Here is a 20,950-nt window from a genome sequence, read left to right on the forward strand (position 1 = left end):
AAACTTTACAAGGGTACTGTGTGCTTTTTTCTCCTCCTTTCAATGTCACCTTGCTTGGGTCAGGTGGGACTGGAGACAGGGATGCAGAAGTGCCTGCAGAGGTTATTGATGTGGCCTGCAGATTTCTGCGGCAGTGTAATTACTAGTGAGAGACTAGCTAACGTTATTACAACAGCACCATGTAGACACACAAGACTGTAAAGAGCAGCAGTCAAGATGTTATAGAGAAACAAACGTACCTAGAGGTGCCACATAAACAAGAAATAGGTCTAGAAATCAGACCTTGTTAAACACAACTTAAATGTTTTTATATAAGCATTTTTATGAAACATGGTATTACAAGGGCTCTTTAGCATTATTTATAGAATACTGTGATTGTTAGGAAAACCGAATGATGTTGGTCGCGGACCCTGCCAGCGCACAGCTCCAGAGAGCGCAGTCTCACTCGCCCGCACTATTTGATGAAGTCATTTGATTAAAACCACCTTCACATGGCATCTTAATGGCTGTACGTGAAGTAGATTGCCGGGGTAGGTGCCTGGGGGTCTGCAGATCTCCCGCCGATGAATCTGCGCATCCCCGTCCTTGGCACCTTGCGTTCCCATTTCCCATCTCCACTTGTCGCGACAGATGCGGAAGCCTTTAAAACCAGCTGCTAACCTCAGTTCCTTCCCCCCCTCCTTGCAGAGTCGCTCCAGGCAAGAAGACCCAGAGCAAGCCCGCCTGAAACAGAAAGCTAAGGAGGTAAGCTGTGTGGCGATCATCACCTCTGACATCTTCAGACATCCACATATTCCTTTTTCATGCCTTGCTACATGTGTGATGCTGTTTAGAGTCCAAGATTTGCAATTTTTTGGGAGCTGTTTGTTCCGTTCGATGTCTGTTCTTTGAGTCATTTGTAGTAACCCTTCCCTTTTTCTGATTCCTCTGCGCTCAATAATAGAGGATATTATTATTTTTGCTTTTAAACTGTTGAACAGGAAAATCGGTGTCGAGCTGAAGGTGCTCCGTGTGCCCTTTCCAGAAAGTTCCATATTCATTCTTCTTATAAAGGCTATTGTAGCTTTTTTTTTGACCAGGCGGCTGGCAGGTATAGGAACGTAAAGTCCAGAGCGGTGTGTTTCGGTCGAATCTCGTGCCAGAGAGGCAACGGGCCAGTTCAGCTTCGGAAACCGTGCACCTTAACATGTTTGAACCTCTCAGATGCTGTGCTCGTGGACTGATGTGTGTTTTTGATGAAAATGGGGAAATATGAGCGGCGTTAGGATTAGTTTGGTTCATTCGCTCCCATGCAGCACGTTTGGGGAAGGTCAGCCGCTGCCTGATTGGTGGAGCTTCTCTTGCTTGACACCTGAACTGTAGTGTGACTGTATTGGGCAACATCCAGCTGGGGAACGGCCTTGTGGGATCACCCCTGATCTTGCTACTGCATAATGACCGTAGTAGTCCCTTGTTTTCATCTTTCCTTTTATCATCTTCTGATTCCAGACTTCAGATGGTGTGGTTGTCCATTTATACAAGTGAACGTTTTTTACAGAACCAGCTTTTATCAAAGGTAGTGCAAGGGGGCCAGACATGGCTCTTAAACCTTCACATTTTGGTCACAAAGAGTATTTGGTCACGATCCCTTAGCCGCTGCACCCTCTGTTGCCTTAGGCTAAGTGTTTTAGCCAGCTTCCCGGATGGTGTTAAGGGACTTTGGCTTTATTTTATGTCCTCCGTCTTTTTGTAGCCTTGCTGCTGTCCAGGTCATAGCTGGGGGGGGGGTGTGTGTGTGTGTCAGGGGGGGGGGTTGTTCTCAGCTCCAAGCTACATCAGCTCTCCCACCCTGGCTGGCTTTGGTCACGGGCGTCCAAATTCTCGTCAGGGCAACAAAGCCATTAGAAGCTCTCTAAACCACTGGGTTAGAGTCAGTCCCCCTTCCCAACTGCCTCCCTCCCTCCACCCCAAAATCCACCATTCCTACTCATTTGTAAAATGAATTTAGGAGAGATGTTGTCTATTAGAATGACTGGTGCTGTGGGCTTGAAGCCAGACAATGATATAGTTAGGAAACTGATGTCTGGGGGGGGTGGCATCTTGTGGCTTGGGGGCTTGACTGAGGCATGCAGGTGATCTGAGGCCCTGCTGAAGCACCTCTCATCTTTTCATCCAGTACTAATGCCCCCCCCCCCCCTCAAAAATGTAGCCTGATCTGATTGGGTGCCTAGTCCCTTTGTACACTGGTCAGGTTGGATATCTTCGAGAGGTAGAGCCCCCCCGCCCCTCCCCCATCGCTCTGGTCTCAGACTCCATCGAACCTTTCGGGGCTCTGAACAGAAGCTTTTCAGCAGCTTGTCAGCCGAGGGTGTCGTACAAACGTTTTGGACCGCGCCCGTCACTATGCACCCTGCAGTTTGCCCCCTCCACCCCAGGCACTTTCCCATCGTCAGGGTGCAGGGCTGTCTGGAGCCTGCCCGCGAGGTGCCCCTTAGTGCTCCCTGTCTGTGACGCAAGGCACACACCCCAGGGGTGTGGCTGCTGACGACTGTGTGTGTGTGTGTGTGTGTGTGTGTGTGTGTGTGTGTGTGTGTGTGTAATGGTGCTTTTCTTTCGGCTTAATTTGAAACGGGTCTGTGCTTTTAGACTTACTGACCTCTTTTTGACAGTAGCTGTGCTTCATTCCGACACATTATTTGAAGTGCAGTACAGACAAAGGCAGTTTGTCCTGTGGTTTTTGGGAGTGCAGTGGAACCTTACAAGTCATCCCTAAAAACAGACGACTGGGAAGCAGCAGTTTCGGGAGGGGAATTTGTTTCCATCAAAGCCTTGTTCTTCATATATCCGCAGGATTCCACCGCAGGTGCTGATTTACATGATGGTTTTGCTTTATTTTCCGGCATGTACCAAAAAATGGTGTCCGGCAAAGTGATCGTCGTCTGATATGCTGCGACTAGCTTGTGGAGAATCCTGTACTGTATAGGATTGTGGAATGGGAAGGGTGATTTGGGCAGCTTTGACATTTTCACTCCACACAGGCTTCCGTAGCGAATCGCGGGCCGATGATGTAAGCAAGCCGTATCTTCACAGACCCGTGCCTGACACTCTGACCAAAGCGCGTGTAATGGAGTTGCTTACGGATGTGAATGGGAACATTAGATGATGGCAAAAATGCATTCTGTGTCGATATTGGGTGGGGACTGCTCTGAAATCCCTGTTAGCATGTGATGCTGTCTCAAGGTTAATAAAAGCTAAACTGCCAAATAAGAGACAACTTGCTTACGAAGTCTCCGCCGGTTTTTATAGGAAAGCCGTTCTTGAATCCCCGGGGAATTCAGTTCACGGTCTGCATTCTGGGAAGTTGGCCTGACCATTGAAGGGTGGTCAGTCTGCCCTGAACTGTCATGCAGATCCGATCCACCTCGCATGATCCACCTCCCAAGGACACTACAAGAACTCTTCTCTTTATTGGAGAGATTCCATTTTTTTCCGAAGACACACACAATCGTGAAGGCAGAGTCAGCCAGTCCCTGGAACAAATGGGGGGTTAGGGGCTTTGCTCAGGGACCACCAGTGACATCACTCTGCTGCTTTGTCTCGGATTTAAACCAGTGACCTTCTGGTTATGACTCCCCCTGTATTGATGCACCCCCCCCCCTCACTCCCTGAGGTTGTGATATTACTTTTGATATCACTTTTGTATCCTGTACTGCACTGATATGCACTCATAAATGGCACTCATAATTTTCTTTAATTATCATTTAAAGGTTTTTAGATGATTTTGTCAGAGGTGCTTTCGGTTCCAGCTTCGAACACACAACCGTGCCTTCCTTTAAATCAGGCTCTGGGTGGCCACTCCAGAATTCATGCAGAATTCATTACGGAGCAGGCAGAGTGCTTGAGGGATGGAGCTTGTACAATCAGACTTTCAATTTTATTTCTACATGTGTACTAGGGATTGTTTCATTTCCTGACACGGATTCGTACAAATAGGTAAATAAGGGCTGTGTTTGTGAGGTCTCATCATTTTCCATGTCATGTTTCTTGTTTTCATTGATCAAGATTAAAATAAGGATGCACTCATCAGCTGGATGTCCTTGGGGACTGACACGGGGCAACAGTTATTGGCCCTATACGCCCCCCGCCCCCCCCAAAACAACGCTGAATATCATAGGAGCGTGAAAGTCAGACTGAAAGTCTCTCATTATCAGCTTCAGATATATGATGCGTGGAATCATACACTGAGGTGAAATGTCACTCCCGTTGGTCATAGTGCAGATGAGAAATAATGAATAGACTACAAATGGGGAGATGTATAAACATAATGTAAACATGCCATTGTAAGACATGGACAATGACAGAGAGAGACTTAAACCACCCACAGCCGGGCCATGATTTTGCTCCCTGCCAGACAGTCCAAATTTTTGCTCCCTCCCAGCAAAAACGTGGGCTGTCTGGCTCCCAGAGGACTGCATTGTGAAACACTGGTCTAGAGGATCGGTTAGAATGTTGGGAGACGGGGGGGGGGGTGCATCACTGAGAGAGAGATGCAGTCAGGCATCGCTGGGCGACCCGCTCCGCCTGCAGAAATGTGACGGGAGGGGCTCTGACAGATGCGCCGTCATGGCCGCCCTGTGCGCGGCCCGGCTAACTCTGCTCGCATGTTTCCCATTTTATCGTCGTGTTCGCTAATTAGAGAACGCCGGCATGATTCACCTTGTTAATTAGAAGGCTTTGCACGCCGAGGGGCCCCCCAGGCAATCACTGGGGGGTGGGGTGGGGTGAGGGGGGGTGGGAGAGAGCCCCGGCCTCAGCAGCTGCGAAGCAGCTCTGCTCTCTGCTGCGGGGGGCGGGTGAATCCTGGAGGCCCCCCCCCCCCCCGGTGGTGCACCGCGTGGGTCGCATGATGTCACATCCGTTAGCCACGGCAAACCCAGGTGTCAGGCAGCACACGGGAATAACACGGATGCCATCTCTCCATGTCGGCACCTTCCTGTGACCTTTTCTCACCTTTTCTAGCTCATTGTCCCCGTGCTGCATACTGGGAATCGTTTTGTGCGACATCCTTTTGTGATGGGAATTAAAACCTGCGATGATGTAAGCAATGGTGTAGTAGACAATGTAATATTGGGGGGGGGGGGGCACAACTTAATTTAAATACAAATGTCTGTTTATTGGGGGAGTCGGTTAAAGCTGCTTCCTACTCTCCTTTATCTAATTTCGCTCCTTGGAAACTTAATGTGCTTATTGCTTTATATAAATACATCTGCCTAAAATGTGAAGCGTGGTGCCTGATTTTCTCAGGGTTGCTGGCGCTCGATTCAGGTCCCCCAGCCTGTGGGAAAGCTGGCTCACACCCCTGTGTTTCCTTAAGTGATCAGCAGCGTGGCGCGTTTAGAATGGGGGACACGGCGAATGCACGGGGGGGGGGGTGGTATTGTGTCTTTAATGGGAAATCTCCTGTCAGCCTCAGGAATAAAGGCATTACGGAGCTTGTTTAAGTTCCTTACCTAAACCAAGTCTCAAAAGGCACCGGAAAAAGTAGGGGGGTTGTGAGGGGGGGGCTTGAGGAGGCAATTTGTAGGGACTTATCCCTAGAGAGAAGCTGGAGCTGTCCGCTTGTTTGGGCTGACGGCTGGTCTATTGAAGCCCACCCCCCCTCCCCCCAGGAGGCTGATACCGGGGGAGGGTCAGCGTCGGCAGGGCCTGCCTCTTTCTTGTTCCCTTTGTTCATGCAGGGCGCCCCCCCTACTGGGGCCCTGCGGGGCCTGTGTCACCAGGGGCTGGTGCAGGTCAGCACAAAGGACATCTGTGTGTTAAAGCCTAAGGCGTAGCTCAGAGGCCTGGAGGCCAGGGGTGTGTGTGTGAGCGGAGAGCCGCCCTCCGCGGTGGGGGAGTCTTTCAGACAAAAAGAAAACAGCAGGTATGCCCCCCCCCCTCCCCCCGCCTCCGCCATCCACGCGACACAGCTGATCTCGAGCCAGCCGTGTTGGCTCTGTTTCAGTATGGGGTTTGGGAGGGGGGGAGTGTCGCTGCTCTGCCAAACCGCCGCTGGATAGAGTGGGGTGTGCATTTATTTATTTATTTATTTATTTTTTAGCGGTGAGGGTCACCGTGCCGTCCCATGTCTCTCTCTCCGCCGTTTCTCGTCCCCGGTCCTGCTCACGATTGTTTTGGGTGGCGTCAGTAATCACGAGAGCGAAGAGAATTATCCAACGTTTGGGTCCTTCAGCTGTCCCATCTATAATATTCAAATAATAATCAGTAAACAGGCCCCTCCCTGCCTGGTTTGCCTGTCCACAGCTGTGGTTTGCTTCCGGTTATCATTTTCTGTGGTGTTTTTTTTATTTCCTGTTTATGTCCTGAGCCGAATTTGATTTCCTATAATTTGATTTTGCCTTTCTGTCTAGCTCAGTTTTGTTCTTAAGGTGTGCCCCCCCCCCCCCCCCCCCCCCCCACCCCTGTCCCACATTCGTTCCCTTTCTGCCTGTTGTCTGACGTATCACCCAACATGACCTCATGTCTTACAGGCGCCTAGCAGGTTAGTGTTGATTACAGAGTTGAGTCACTTTACCCGTTTGTCAGTGTTGGGCTCTTGGGGCAAGGCCCTTAACCCCCACTGCTCCCGGGATGCTGCTTGGCTCGGCTCCCTGACCCCCCCCCCCCCCCAGCACTTTCTCTCATGTGTTTCCTCTGTCCCTTATGAAGAACAATATGTCTATGCAGAAACTACCCAGTGTCCCCACGGCGGTGAATGAAGCTCCTCTGCGCTATTTGATCTCTCTTGCTGTTACGATTTCCCCTGAGTCATCCCTTCTTTCATCAGGCCTCCTTCCTGGGTTGTACCAGTGTCTCTGGTTCATGGTGACACTTCTTATTGTCTGTAGGAGAGTCTCCATGTTGGCTTGTCCCGTTGGGCTCCTGAGAGCCTGTGATCAGTGCTGCCGGAGCTGCTCCCTTCTCTGGTCCACTCCTTACCTTCCGGGCATCTTGTCCCTGTCCTCATGGCTCTGCTCGTTCTGAAGACAAGCAGCTACTAGACTATATCAGATGTCTTCTGCAGCAAGCTGTTGCCGGAAGCCTTAAAAGACCTTTTAAATACACTTTCCTAGCATGGAAATATATATTTCCCCCAAAAAATGGATGCCGTTCATTGTGCTACATGCGTGCGAAAAGGCCTCCTGAATTTGAACTTTTATAAACATGTGTGGGTATGAAGGAGCCGTTTTACCGCTGTCAGGCCACTACGGCAGAGGTGCCCGCCCATTTCTATACGCTCTGGAATTCGAGCACCTGTAAACGGTCTTCTGCAAATCATAAATAACGGTGTGAAATAATGAATACAAAGCAAATGGAACAAAATGTTAACGATCAGTCCGGTTTGTTCAGTGTGTATTTATTTTTTTGGTTAAAATTATTGCTTTTTTTTGTTTATAATGCAAAGCAGGTTACTCCCATTGGCCTATCAGACACACTTGCTGCACACAAACAGCGAATCGTGTGGCTGCAGCTGAAGCTGGTCAAGAGGTTCACTTACTGTGTGGAAAGGCACCGCGGTGGCCAAGACGCATGATCTAAGTCGTGTGAATAAAGTGTGATTTTTGGTGCCTGAAGTGATCATTCCACCATCTTCAGGCACCTTCCTTGGCTTTTCATACTGTATAGTGTCTAGATTTCATGATGAATAAAAAACATCTAGGCTGAAGCCACCTTGTGAATGAGTGAGGTCAGATTTATCCGAGCTAACAGGAAGGCCATAAGTGCAAAATAACAGCTCAGTGCAGCAGTGATATGCAGAAAGGCTTCTCTAAATGCACAACCTGCCAACCAGGGAATTGGTTCTGGGGGCAAAGCAGGTCCCACCCAGTACTAGCTAAGTATTTGAAGAGCAGAATTGCATACTCAGGTGGGATGAAGACTAAAGTGTGGGAATGCCATTTACATTTCGGAATGATAAGGAAGATGATTTAATTTTAACTGCTTAGGTAGGAGTACGAATATTAATGGCATTTATTGACCTTTTATGGCAAATGTTTTGCTGTTAGTCACTGTTAGTTTGTGGTGTGTTATTGTTGCATAGCAGGATGCCTCTATTATGGAGGAGCAGTTGTGACTCTTTCCAGTGATGGATCTTGGCGTGACCCTGGTCTGGCTTTGCTCCTCTCAGATGCAGCAACAGGAACTGGCACAGATGAGGCAGCGAGATGCCAACCTGACAGCGCTGGCAGCCATCGGACCGCGGAAGAAGCGCAAGCTGGACTCGCCCGGTGCCGTGGCGTCAGGGGCAGAGGTAAGGGGGTGCTCTGTCAGGGGTGGGGCTTACAGAGAGGGTGTGTCAGGGGCAGGGCTTACAGAGAGGGTGTGTCAGGGGTGGGGCTTACAGAGAGGGTGTGTCAGGGGCATGGCTTACAGAGAGGGTGTGTCAGGGGCGGGGCTTACAGAGAGGATGTGTCAGGGGTGGGGCTTACAGAGAGGATGTGTCAGGGGTGGGGCTTACAGAGAGGATGTGTCAGGGGTGGGGCTTACAGAGAGGATGTGTCAGGGGTGGGGCTTACAGAGAGGATGTGTCAGGGGTGGGGCTTACAGAGGGTGTGTCATGGGTGGGGCTTACAGAGAGGGTGTGTCACGGGTGGGGCTTACAGAGTGTATCATGGGTGGGGCTTACAGAGAGGGTGTGTCATGGGTGGGGCTTACAGAGAGGGTGTGTCAGGGGCGGGGCTAATGGGAAAGGGCTGTTGGGGTAGTACTTATGGGAAGGGCAGTCAGGAGAGGTGCTTACAGGGAAGGGAGGACATTTCATGGATTAAGTTCAAATGAATGTGCTCTGTTGAATGCCAGCTTTAGTAAATATGTGCTTTTCCTTTGGTGGGGGTATACTGTCAGTCATAGAGGTCACTGCTTGGGGGAAAAAACTGCTTTCAAGGGTGGGCCGTAAGGACAGAGGCGTGGGGGCGGTCAGGGTTCAAGGTGTGGTTGTGTAGTGACCATTGTTTAGCATCTCTGCTTCCAGAACATTCTGAGACTCAGAAGAAATCAGTCGCAGTCTAGCTCCCTGAGGACGATCGATGGCATTTGGATATCATTGGATATCAGTGTCGTTCGAAGCCGGTTACGACAGCAAAGCTCATTAACCGCTGTCTGTTAACACTGGAAACCACTTTGCAAACCAGCGGCTGTGGCGTTAGCTTGTCTCTCCGCTCACATGACGATGCCTAAAACCTTCGGTGAACATGGAGGTCTTTGGGTTCCCGAGCATGAAAATAAGGCTCGGCTTGAGCTGCGCTGGCCGCATGGCGACTCCGAGCGATGCAGAGCCCCATTTCGCCGGTCACGCTGGCCGCATGGCGACTCCGAACGATGCAGAGCCTCATTTCGCCGGTCACGCTGGCCGCATGGCGACTCCGAGCGATGCAGAGCCCCATTTCGCCGATCACTCTGGCCGCATAGCGACTCCGAGCGATTCAGAGCCCCATTTCGCGGTCACGCTGGCCGCATGGCGACTCCGAGCGATGCAGAGCCCCATTTCGCCGATCACTCTGGCCGCATAGCGACTCCGAGCGATTCAGAGCCCCATTTCGCCGGTCACGCTGGCCGCATGGCGACTCCGAGCGATGCAGAGCCCCATTTCGCCGGTCACGCTGGCCGCGTGCCTCTCGGCTGAACCTGCTCCCAGTCAAAGGAAGCTGTGGAGTCATTACACTTCACTGTCACGGCACTGCCTCCACCTGGGGGCGCTATGCAAATGAACATGTGCGCCAGGCCATTATTCCTTCCACTCTGAGCCGTTGATTTTTCTTCCCATCCTCACGGAATACCGGGATAGGAGGTGTGGAAGGAAGCGGAGGTGTGACTGATCTCTGTAAAGCGACCCTTCGTAAAACCCGGCACCGCGGCCCCCTCCTCCACCGTCTGGCCTTCTCGGGGCGGTGCTAATAGCAGGCCCCCCCGGTCATGTGTCCCAGTAAGGGTGGTCTAAACGCCATTCAGATCTGCCCTTTGTTGTATTTATTTTTTATGGATAATTTTCTCTCTTTGGGCAAAACACAAAACTATTTTTTATCAAGTATTTCAAGCAGTTCGCTCCGTTTGTTACCTTTGAGTTGACGGACTTTTTTTCTTTCTTCATTTGCAGATGTGTCCCTTGCACAGTACGATTGTTTCTGCCTAAGAAGCTAGCTAAAACGTTATTCTGTGTCCAGCCCCCCGCCCGACCCCAACGCCAGGCCCATGTTGCAATTTTAAAGGCACGATGGCCAGCAACCTGAGTCTTTGTGAGGGTGGCCTCTGTGAAGGGGTCCCGAGATGGCGGCAGCCCCCGATATGGTCCATAAGCCCTGTCAGGCTTTTTAACGTCGTGATGGACGGCACCTGTTGAAACTGCTTCTTAAACCTTTTTGAGAGCCGCGTGCTCAGCAGCGGCCTGGGCTTGGACTGACAAGGAGCCAGGGGGGTTATTGAGACGCACCCCAGCACTGAGCTCGCCTGCAGTGACCAACTAAGGGGGGGGGTTGAAAGTGACCCCCCAGGGTTGGATTTCTTGCTCCTTGGCGTGTGTGTATGTGTGGGAGGGGGACCCCTGCTGCGATCAGGCAGCGGCTGCCTTTGAACGTCGACCCGGGGAGTTGGGGAGGGGCGTGGGGAGATGCTGGCCGCCACAGTGCCCCGCGGTGATGAGACAGCGGTGGGGGCTTCTGGTGGCTGTCGGCGCCCTGTCAGGTGTCCGTGCGCCGGCCGTGGCATTAATCACCAGGAAACGATTAGCCTGTGGTGTGGGGGGCACATGAGCAGCCAATGAATTTTATTTACCTTCTTTGAGTTATGGCCGCCTTGAGACCAAAGGTATCGACGTGGACGTTGGGAATGTATTCCGTCTTGAAGGCACAGTGAGTAGAGTTGAGAATTAAAAGTCAAAAAAGATTCATTAGATTTGATCTCATTATCGCCCCTTTTTTCCCCTCCTAGTCATGCTTCTTGATGCCTTTGTGCAAGTGGCCAGATTTCCTAGATGCTGAGAAGAGGTTTAGGTAGGATTTGGGGCAGGTTGGAGGTCGTCTCTTAGCTGGCCAGGTCCTCTTCGGTCTGGGCAGTGAGGGACGACGCTGAGCATTAGCCACGGCTTCAGTCGGTCCTTTCGGGTCCCCAGCTGTTCCCATACCGGCCCCTGTGTGGCCATGACTGTGTATTGTTAAAGCACCAAAACTCGTTCCCCTGGTTTATAGGTGTCCTGACTTCACTTCGGGCTTTAGCGCTCTCGTGTGAAATGACACCCATGGTATTTCCTCTAAAGGGAAATCTGTAGCTCAGGGCATCCGAGGACACTTCTGAGTGATTAAACCGATCGGGGGGATTGTGTTTCGAAAAGCTCGATTATTAACTCTGGGCCCAGCTTTTCACCTGGCGTCTGGCCCTAGACCAGGGGTGCCCAACTCCAGTCCTGGGGGGCCGGAGCCCTGTGTAGCTTAGTTCTTTCCCTGTTCCACCACAAATGATTCAGCTCAAGAGCTGTGTGGTAATTAGCACAAGGAGTTGAATCAGGTGTGTTAAATGAGGGGAAACCCAAAAATGTGCAGGGCTCCGGCCCCCCAGAACTGGAGTTGGGCACCCCTGCCCTACACCATTGTAGCGAGTAGGTTGGCCGTTCATCGCATCAAAGTGGAAACTCTGTTTGTCAGCAGGCACCGGGCTCAGAAAACACGACAACGGCGGTCAGATCGCCCAGGATGCATCGGACTTTTCATAGCGGCCTCCTACAGGCGCGTGTGGAAATGCTGGTCGGAGCATCGCGCTTTTCATTTGGATTCATATCACCTACTGCACGAGTACGGAGACGGAGGACGAGGGAGAGAAAGGAAGAGAGGAGGAAGGGGGAAGAAATAGGGCTGGGGGGAGTGCAGGGAAGAAAACTGATGCCCTTTCCTGCAGCTAAATTAACAGGAATCACATGGAAAACAATCTGAGGCTGGTATGAGAAGGGGAGCCATTAAAAGGAGCCCCGGGCGATGGACTGCGCCCAATATCACCAAAGCCGCACTCGCTGCAGATGCGGAGGCTGTCTTACAGCAAACTGCGCTCTCCTCTATAGCTACAATTAAAATCAACCCTTCTGCCAAAAAAACTGGGGGAGGGGGAATGTGGAACATCAAAGGCGGATTGAGACGCGCAGTTAGTAATAAGAGTGGTCTCCCAGGCCCTTGGTCCTCCATGGTTCCTTTGTTTAATGAGAAATTTTGACCTCCTGGTTTTGTAAGTTAAACTTGTAATCTCTGTTAATGAAGTAAATCAATCCCAAGTTGGCCTTGTCTCGCCACGCAGCCTCATTTTTGAGCTGTCTTGTCCCCTGCCTAGAAAATGGGGGGGGGGGGGGGTATAATCCCAGCAGATAGGAGGCCTGGGTGGGGGGTTGCTTGGTTTAGGAGAGGGGACTGACCCCTTCAGCGCTCCCTTAGCGCACTGATATGTACTGCAGGGTCAGCAGGCAGTATTTTGAACCTGGCATTTTGACTAGACGCCACATATATAAGTAGGAGGACAGACGGAGACAATGATGATGTCACACCTGTACCTCTGCTTGAGCAGTGTGATGGGCTTCTGTGGGACATTGATTTGGAGCAGCAATGTTCAGAGGAAGAGCAGAGGACAGTTAGTCTGGGTTGCGCCGTCAATTCTCTGTTTTTGCGTTGGTTCTGAATCATTGGGGGCGGGGGCACAGTCACTACGTCAAGGCTGGCGTCCTGGAGCAGTGCGTCTCACCTCAGGAACTGATGGGGAAAATTAAAGGGCACTGGAATCTGAATAGGAAAAAAAAGGAAAGATGTGGAGCACTAACAAAACAAACGCACATCTGTGCTTATTTTAAAGGTCCTTTCTTAAGGCTCAAAATGTCTTCCACATTTAAACACGCAATTACATTCAAATTTCACTGAAGGGCCCGATACTGATGGAATTTCTTTTCTGTTCCAGTGATGGACAAAGATTCTCCTCATCTGATGACATCACGCTTTACCTTGTGTGTTAGTCATGCTTGTCTCGTGTCACATAGTTAATATTTGTTTTTATTCACTGCGGTGAGATTATTCACTGCGTGGTGCTCGAGTCCTGTTTGTTTCATATGAAATGCAAGCCTCAACAATGTAATTTGTTCCCCCTGAGAATTAATGAATCAAAGATGTTTAGAGAAAGAGAAATTCTTTCAGACTTGCTGTTGGAATCCTAGGGAGTCATTCGGTTTTTCCATGGAAAATGTAGTGGGGTGGGGGGGTGGGGCAATTAAAAGTAAAACCTCAGTTGCTCCTCCAATAATAAATCTCATTTAGTCTGAATGATGCGCACGTGACCTCATGTGACACGTCTGCATTTCTTGGTTGGTTTGTTTGTCTGTCTTCCTCTGGAGTTAGTGTGGCCACAGCTTTGTGCGTTCACTGGTCTGTGGGACCCTGTGATACATGTGTAGTGCAGAAGGGGGCGCACTGTTTGAAGTGCGCGATTACGCAGCATCGCCGCCTGAACGCCCCCCCCCCCGTCTCACCGTCTCACCGGCATACAAATCGGGCGTCTCCCGCGCTCCCCACCACTCCGTAACCTTGGGCCGGCCCCAAGATTGGCGGGTGACCTGCTTTAACAAGCCCCCGCCCCCCAGCAGCTCCCGCCTGCCCCCCGGCTCCGATGTATCTTTGAGAACCCGCCCGCTTGCAGGATTTGGCTCGGTTGGGCTTTGTCACGCAATTAATTGCAGTGAGGTATTCTGAGATTATCTGTTAATGGCGATGCTGGGGGCGAAATATTGAGAGACACCCACCCCAACTACCAGCATCTGCCTCAGCTCTTCCCCCTATACCTGCAATCAGGATGGGAAAGAAAAGTAAGAGAGACAACAGCCATGGTGTTATATAGCAAAGGGGAGGCAGCAAAGGGGAGGCAGCAAAGGGGAGGCAGCAAAGGGGAGGCAGCAAAGGGGAGGCAGCAAAGGGGAGGCAGTAGGTTTGGCATCCAGGGACAGAGACTTTATTTAATATCTAAATACTTTTGATCCTCTTTAGTCTGGGCTGTCTGGACATTTTTATCTGAAGAGGCTTCTGTTTCATGCTAAATGGCTGCCCTGCTCCTAACCGTAACCCTAATCCAGTCACCTCTCCAGGAAACTGCAGCTTCTTGGCCATCAGTCAAGATGTTCGACTGCGTTGTTGTCGGCTGCCTTGTCATTAACCAGATATGCAAGGTTTTAAATTTATGGGAAGAGACAAGCCCATGGTGGAGAAAGTACATGAAAAGATTAACCTTGATAGGGTTGGGTTGTAGCCAGCAGGTGAGTCTTGCTTGTCTATCTCCACAAGGGGCTGCTGTAATTGGCAACTCTGGTGTAGGTGGTGAGTACCTGTCCAACATCCATCCATCCATTTTCCAAACTGCTTATCCTACTGGGTCGCGGGGGGTCCGGAGCCTATCCCGGAAGCAATGGGCACGAGGCAGCGAACAACCCAGGATGGGAGGCCAGCTCATCGCAGGGCACACTCACACACCATTCACTCACACATGCACACCTACAGGCAATTTAGCATCTCCAATTAGCCTCAGAGTGTTTTTGAACTGTTGGGGGAGACCGGAGTACCTGGAGGAAACCCCACGATGACATGGGGAGAACATGCAAACTCCGCACACATGTAACCCAGGCGGAGACTCGAACCCGGGTCCCAGAGGTGTGAGGCAACAGTGCTAACCACTGCACCACCGTGCTGCCCCTACCTGTCCAGCATCAATATGCTAAAAGGTTCCGAGCTTTTAGAAGGGGTCCCTCTCTTCTGGGTTGCAGGGCTACTGTGTTCAATGTTCCCAAGGCAGTAGGTAGCACTACAACGAAACTGACCAGATCTGAAGAGCCAAGCTGTGCTTGGTCCAGAAAGGTCTGGCTCCAGTTTACTACTCACCATGGCAACAGCAGCCCCCTTCAGAATCAATTAGGAATCTTCCACAACCCATTCCTGTATCCTGCCTGTTGATTGGCAGAATTTCAGAAATGTAGTATGTCTTTTAGATGTAAATCCTCTAATATAGTCACCCTTCTAAGACGACCATTAACTGAACGAGGTTTTATCCTCTGTGTCCTTGAAGGAATGAATAAAATATGTGATGCTTCGGTGGATTAAGCTTGTTGCCTAATTTGTTTTGAGCATTTTCTGAACCATATTTCTCTGTCGTTTGTGCGAACGCTCATACATTCGACAAGATCTCCAGTAGGTGGTTTCAGTTGACACCAACGCACACTTACGAATGAGGGAATTCCGTCAGGAGCTTGTGGGAAGTAACGTTCCGCATTAAAGTGATATTAATGTAGTTCCGAGCCTGGCCTTACAACTATAGTGAATTTAGAATTCAGACCCAGAATAGAACCAAGCACTTCAGACATGGTGTACCTTTTCTCCATTGTCATGTTTTGAATCTTTGTTGATCATTTAGGGTGGGCAAGATGTGTTTGTGTTGGGGGGAGAGGAATTTTTCTGGAATTTTGAGATGGGGGGGGGGTGTGCAGGTGGAATAAAAAGCCGAAAAACCGTTATGATCGTTGGAGACGTGTTTCAGCATCGTTAAAGGTTGAATATGTTTCTGCACCCTAATCTAAGCAGTCTTTTTATCACAGACGGCTTAGTTAATATTTGGAACGTAACCGGTTTCTGAGCTGGGGAGTTTATGAATCTCTGTACGCTATGAGAGACAGCGTAATGAAATTATTCTCCGTATACCGAGTGAGTTTCCCGTCACTGCCTTAAGTTTGCACTTTAATAACGGTTAAGTATACAGTTTTGACAACAAAGTTGAGCCCGAGGCGCCTGAAAGATACCCATCTTAAGGAAATTAATTACCTCCCTTGTTAATCTTGATATAATTATACTGGTGAGGAGTGGGAGGCTCTGCGGTTCCCTGCGAGTCGGGGACATGGGGGGACTGTGCTGCCAGGCCTCTGCTCCAGCCAGCAATGGGCTGGCCCACTGCTGGGTGCTCGGGGGGAGCTGGGGGGGATCATGCAAATGAGCTCTTCCACTGCTTTGTCTGTGGTCAGATGAAGCCCCCTGCACACTTGGTACGTCCCGCCTCTTACTACTTTCTTAAGATTCTTCTCACCTCGGGTTTCCCCTCACGTTTTAATGGCTGTGGAGTTTTTTTTGGTTGGGGGGGGGGGGATCTCTCCACACCCTGCCATGCGCTGTAATGACTTTATTAAAGATAGTGAATAATTTCAGAGCCCACCCCCAATTCGCCCCTCAGAGGCGGCAGCGAAGGGAGGCGACTGTGAAATGAGTCCGTGCTGGTCCACATGCGGCGGGGAGGTGGGGAGGTGGGGAGGTGGGGAGGTGTCTCTGTGTCCGTTAATGAAGACGCGTCCGCTTTGTTCTCCCGATCTCGTACTTTCATTTAGCCACCATTGCCGTTGAGGGGTGGCACGCCGATTCTGGAGAGGTTAGCACTTTACCCAACGCTACGTTCGTTGCTTTCCCCACGTCAAGGTTTTGTGGTTTTTGTGTGATGACAGGAAATGGGTGCAAGTGAATGTAGTCATGTGACCCCGATCGCGCAATTTTGTCATTGGCTGGTTCCTGCCAACAGGGGCTCTCCGCGTAATGTCCTTTAATTATTAGCGCGCTCAGTATAACCTCATACCGGAACCCTGTTGTGGGAGCAGTGTGAACGATGAGCAGGTGGCACGATCTGCAGTCTCCTGGGCCTGTAGGGGGCAGCAGCACAGCTAGGGTGAGGGCAGCCATATTGTATGCAAGCTGAGGCAGTTGAATTCGCATTAGCCTGGCACAAAGACCTGGGTTGGAATTGAGGTTCTGGTAAATTATTTGGTGCCTCTTCATGCTGGCCCTCAGAAACGGGTCTTGATAATGTTGTTCGATATATTGTTCGATGCTGCATTGTCATGAGTATATTTATAGACATATATGTTTTTAAAAGCCTTTTAGTATTGAATTATGTATGCGCATATTTCCTTTTATGGCAATCCCATCCATACGCTGCCCCGTGGGACACCTGGTTAACCCCATTCTGAGTAGACCCCATTTCCATAAAAGGAAAAAAATACGTCTAGTTTTGTAATGAAGGTTAATTGGATGCTCTTTGTTTACTCCGCCCACCCACACAGAGAGGAGGGCACTGTGCCAACCTCCATGCCCACCCTGCGCTCGCAGGCTTGCGTTGTCCAGGAGCACTGCTGCCGCTGACCAAATGAGGGTGCGCCCCAAAGTTTCTGATGAAGGGCTTTATGTCTGGGGGGTGAGAAGATTGATCATACCAGGCCGACAAACCGTTACAACAGACCCATATTACAGCTGATGAATATTCATAGACATCCATCTGTTGTAGGACATACAGATTGGGCCATACAGGGGCTTCGTCTTCAATATAAGACATAAATTTTGTTGTTATGATGGATCAGTCCCACTCAACTGTGTCCTACAGATGCACCATCGCTGGGATTTGCTGTTACAGGCTCCCTTCATCTTTCAGCAGTAATAGTTAGCTAGGTGAAATAAAATTAGTAATATTAAAATGAGTAGATTTACATCAGTTGAATTTGCCGTATTTGTCACAGTAATTAATTATAGCAATATTTGTGAAGCATCGTCGGTAGCAGACGACGTAAGTTAGCTAAATGGTCCTCAGGTGAGCACAGCAACAGATATCGAATTAAATTTTTTTTTTAACCCATAGATACAATTCTGCAGTTCTGACAGTATAAATGTACAGTTAATTCATCCGAGCGTAATATGCTGGAATCTTTCACGTGTAACATTAACAGACTGATAACTGCGAACCCTCGTCAGGCAGGAATATGAAGGTGTTTAATCGCTAATTAGTGTCCGCGCCTAAGACGGATCCCCCCGCCTCGGCACAGCGTCTGGTCGCCGGCATCTCCCAGCTGAGCGCGCAGCAGGGTGTGTGGGGGGGGGGGGGTGGGCAAGTTCAGGAGATTATCCAAGGCCTGGGGGAGGATTCGCATGCGGGAAACACAAAGGTGGTATGTTTAGTGCAGAAGTGAGTATGTGAGTAAATGTGGATTTAAAAAAATGATGACATCTTAAATGGAGTCGAGGTTGGCTTGGGCAGTATCTGATTCCTCACGCCATCATGCTGTCTGTGCATTACACTTTGGACAGTACAGCCTCTCCTCAGCTTACAATGTGGTTACATTCCAGTAAACCAGTCAGAAGGCAAAAGAACATTTTAATACTGTACACCTAACTTAACAAATATCATAGCCTAGCCTAGCCTACCTTAAACATGCTTAGGACACTTACACTAGCCTACAGTTAAGTAAAATCATTATCATAAAACCTATTTTATAACAAAGTGTTGAATATCTCATGTAATTTACTGCATAATGTAGTGAAAGTGAAAAACACACACCTATTGTAAAGTCAAAACATTGTAACTCGGTCCGTCATGTCCCAGGGAGCGTCTGTATTTTCAGAAGCAAACGTCTTCTGGTGCTTTGTAATTTTGGTGATACATCCTCCCCTGCCACAGTATACCCAACATACCACAGTATGCCTGTGATACTGCTCAAGCCAAGGTGGACTGAGGCTTAATGAGGTACAGAAGGTTTTGGGTCTGTGGTCGTCAGAGAGTCCCTGGGAGAGCGAGGAGAGCGGGCTTATCACCTGGCCTTCTGGGAGTCATATGCTCAGTAGAGGTGATGAGCCGACTCTGACTCTTAGGGACGATCTTCCCTGACCCTGAGACCTTGTCCATAGGGCGATCTGTGTACCCTCTGCCCCCCCCCCCCCCCGTTTCCGGCCCAGTCCGCTCCCATCTGTTTACGGCGAGGTGAGTTTCGCTCTGCTCTTATTCATGCATCTTTTTTTCCGTCACCATTAGACGGCGCAGCTAAAATTATCCATGGACAGAAAAACGGAGCAGGCAAATAAACAAGCCCATCCATTACCGAGGACGGCTTATTGGCCCCCGCGCCCAGTCCCTCCAATGGTGCCCATTAACAATGGTAATTCCCGCCCCGAGCCGCGCCAGGAGCTACAGAGGAAGGCCAAGAAAGGCCTATTTCACATGCATCAGACAGCAGAATTAAATAGACTGAAGTTCCCTAAAAAAGACTGAAGTACATCTCTTTCTGATGTATGTCTCAGGCAAAAATGCATTGATCTCAGAATGTCCCTTGGCAATTATAAAATATTAAATCCAAGTCACACTTTTTGCCTCAGCTTAATTCCCCCCCCCCCCCCCTTCTATTCACTGCTTTCCATTTGATCAATTTTAACACGTTAGGAATGGCTTCTTATTGGGTGGGGCCTCCACCATCTTGAAGCCCAGCTCTGCCTTTGTTATACTTTTCTCTGAGTTTTTGCGGTTTAAAACTTCTCATTTTCCTCCATTGTTTTGTGGGGGTGGGGGTGGGGGGGGGGTTCTTTAACAGCCTTTCCTTGTTCTGGATTTATGCCACCATAGCTTCTGTGGCAGCGTTCCGCAGCCGGATCCGTTTAAAGGACGAACCCGGCCTCGCTCCGTCTGTCTCTCTATTCTTCTTTATTTATTTATTTGAGCCATCTCCGCGATGTAGCTCATCCGTCTCTCGGTATAGAGTCGTGGTAAACACTCTCGTGAATTTCATTAATAAATCATCACAGAGGCGTTTAAAATCGCCCGCCGCGCCTGTTACCTCAATGAACGCGGTCACACCAGCAGTTTTAACTTGCGCGGGTTTAAGTTCTGCTGTATTTTCGCCGCCGTAATGAGGAGGCAGCATAATAATTCTGCGCGATACGAGGGCGTTTAAAGTCTGAGGGCGTTGGCGTAGACTCCACGAGGTGGTCCTGCCGAAACCGGGGCTGTGATTGGTGGCGTGACGTGCATCAACACGGAGGGTGTTCATGAGAACGGCGCGTTCTTTTGGGTTATGTTCTTATTACTGCTCTTTGAATCCTGCTCACCCCATCATTAAACCCCACCCCCCCTCCCCCAAGTTGCCGTGTTTACACCTCTACCTGACAATCGCAAAATGCCACAAGATGAACTTTCATCACAGGTCAAACAGTCACAGTAGGGGTGTGGCTGGTCTGCTGCAGCTTCCGATTGGCTGTTCAGCTTTAGGAGCAACATGGACTTTAGTCACATCAGTTCGAATTGAATCAAGATGCACGTTTAAAATAATAGAGGCTGACCGAAATGCTGGACAAAACCAAACGAACAAAACAATAAATAAAATAGAGGAGTTAGAATAATACGGGATGGATGGATGGAACAGAGCTGCAAAAGCTGAGCAAAAAGCAAGGAGCAGACACCCATTCCGATCAAAAGCAAAGGAGAAGAGATGAGCCTTCAAACTGGATAGAAAAACGCGCAGTATAGGTGCAGCCCTGATGCGGGGCGGCAGGCTGTTCCAAAGCCGAGGTGCGGCTGTCAGCACTGCAGTCGATGTCACCCCTGTAGTATGTGAAGTGCGCTTGCATGTGCATGTGCAGAGACGGTGTCCGTTCCCCGCCCGCAGACCCCCCCCCCCCTCGGTCTCTAAGCTGCCCTGGCATCGTCTGTCCGCCATGCCGCCAGCTCCATCCCTCCCATTCTCAAATCACGTTTGTTCCCGCCCGGCTGGCCACGTGAGCATAGGGATTCCCTCCCCCTCGCCGACGTCCCAGGTGGCCCCGCGGGCGCCGGCGTGTGCCAGTGGGCACTGCCCAGCGGCGCTTCAGGAAGATGCCGTTTCCCCTCCGCTGACATGCGCGCTTTGTTCTGTACACATGCCTGTAGTCTTATATTGTCAACATTAGACAATTTATAATGCTAAACAGAACAGCCTCAGAGGGGGGATTTTTACTGATGCTGTGGGTCTTTTATGGTCATGGAAAATAAAAAGGGAGTTACGGGTCCTCCTATGACCTTTCACCTCCGCATCACGTGACCATCGCTTCACATGACTAAACGAACGGACAGCGATTGTTGGGATCTCTTCTGTCTCCATGGAGCA

The 20,950-nt window shown here is 50.1% G+C and overlaps 1 protein-coding gene across 3 annotated transcripts in view; it reads left to right on the top strand.

The window, feature by feature from the left end:
* LOC125751870 (transcription initiation factor TFIID subunit 4-like) overlaps positions 1–20,950 on the top strand; it is a 56,888-nt gene that overhangs the window by 27,255 nt on the left and 8,683 nt on the right. For all 3 annotated transcript variants that reach the window (XM_049031262.1, XM_049031263.1, XM_049031264.1), the window contains exons 13-14: positions 688–744; positions 8,147–8,269. In XM_049031262.1, the coding sequence (XP_048887219.1) occupies positions 688–744; positions 8,147–8,269 (180 nt within the window). The remainder of the gene's footprint in view (positions 1–687; positions 745–8,146; positions 8,270–20,950) is intronic.

The sequence above is a fragment of the Brienomyrus brachyistius genome, chromosome 11, assembly GCF_023856365.1.
Source record: "Brienomyrus brachyistius isolate T26 chromosome 11, BBRACH_0.4, whole genome shotgun sequence".
Classification (NCBI taxonomy): domain Eukaryota; kingdom Metazoa; phylum Chordata; class Actinopteri; order Osteoglossiformes; family Mormyridae; genus Brienomyrus; species Brienomyrus brachyistius.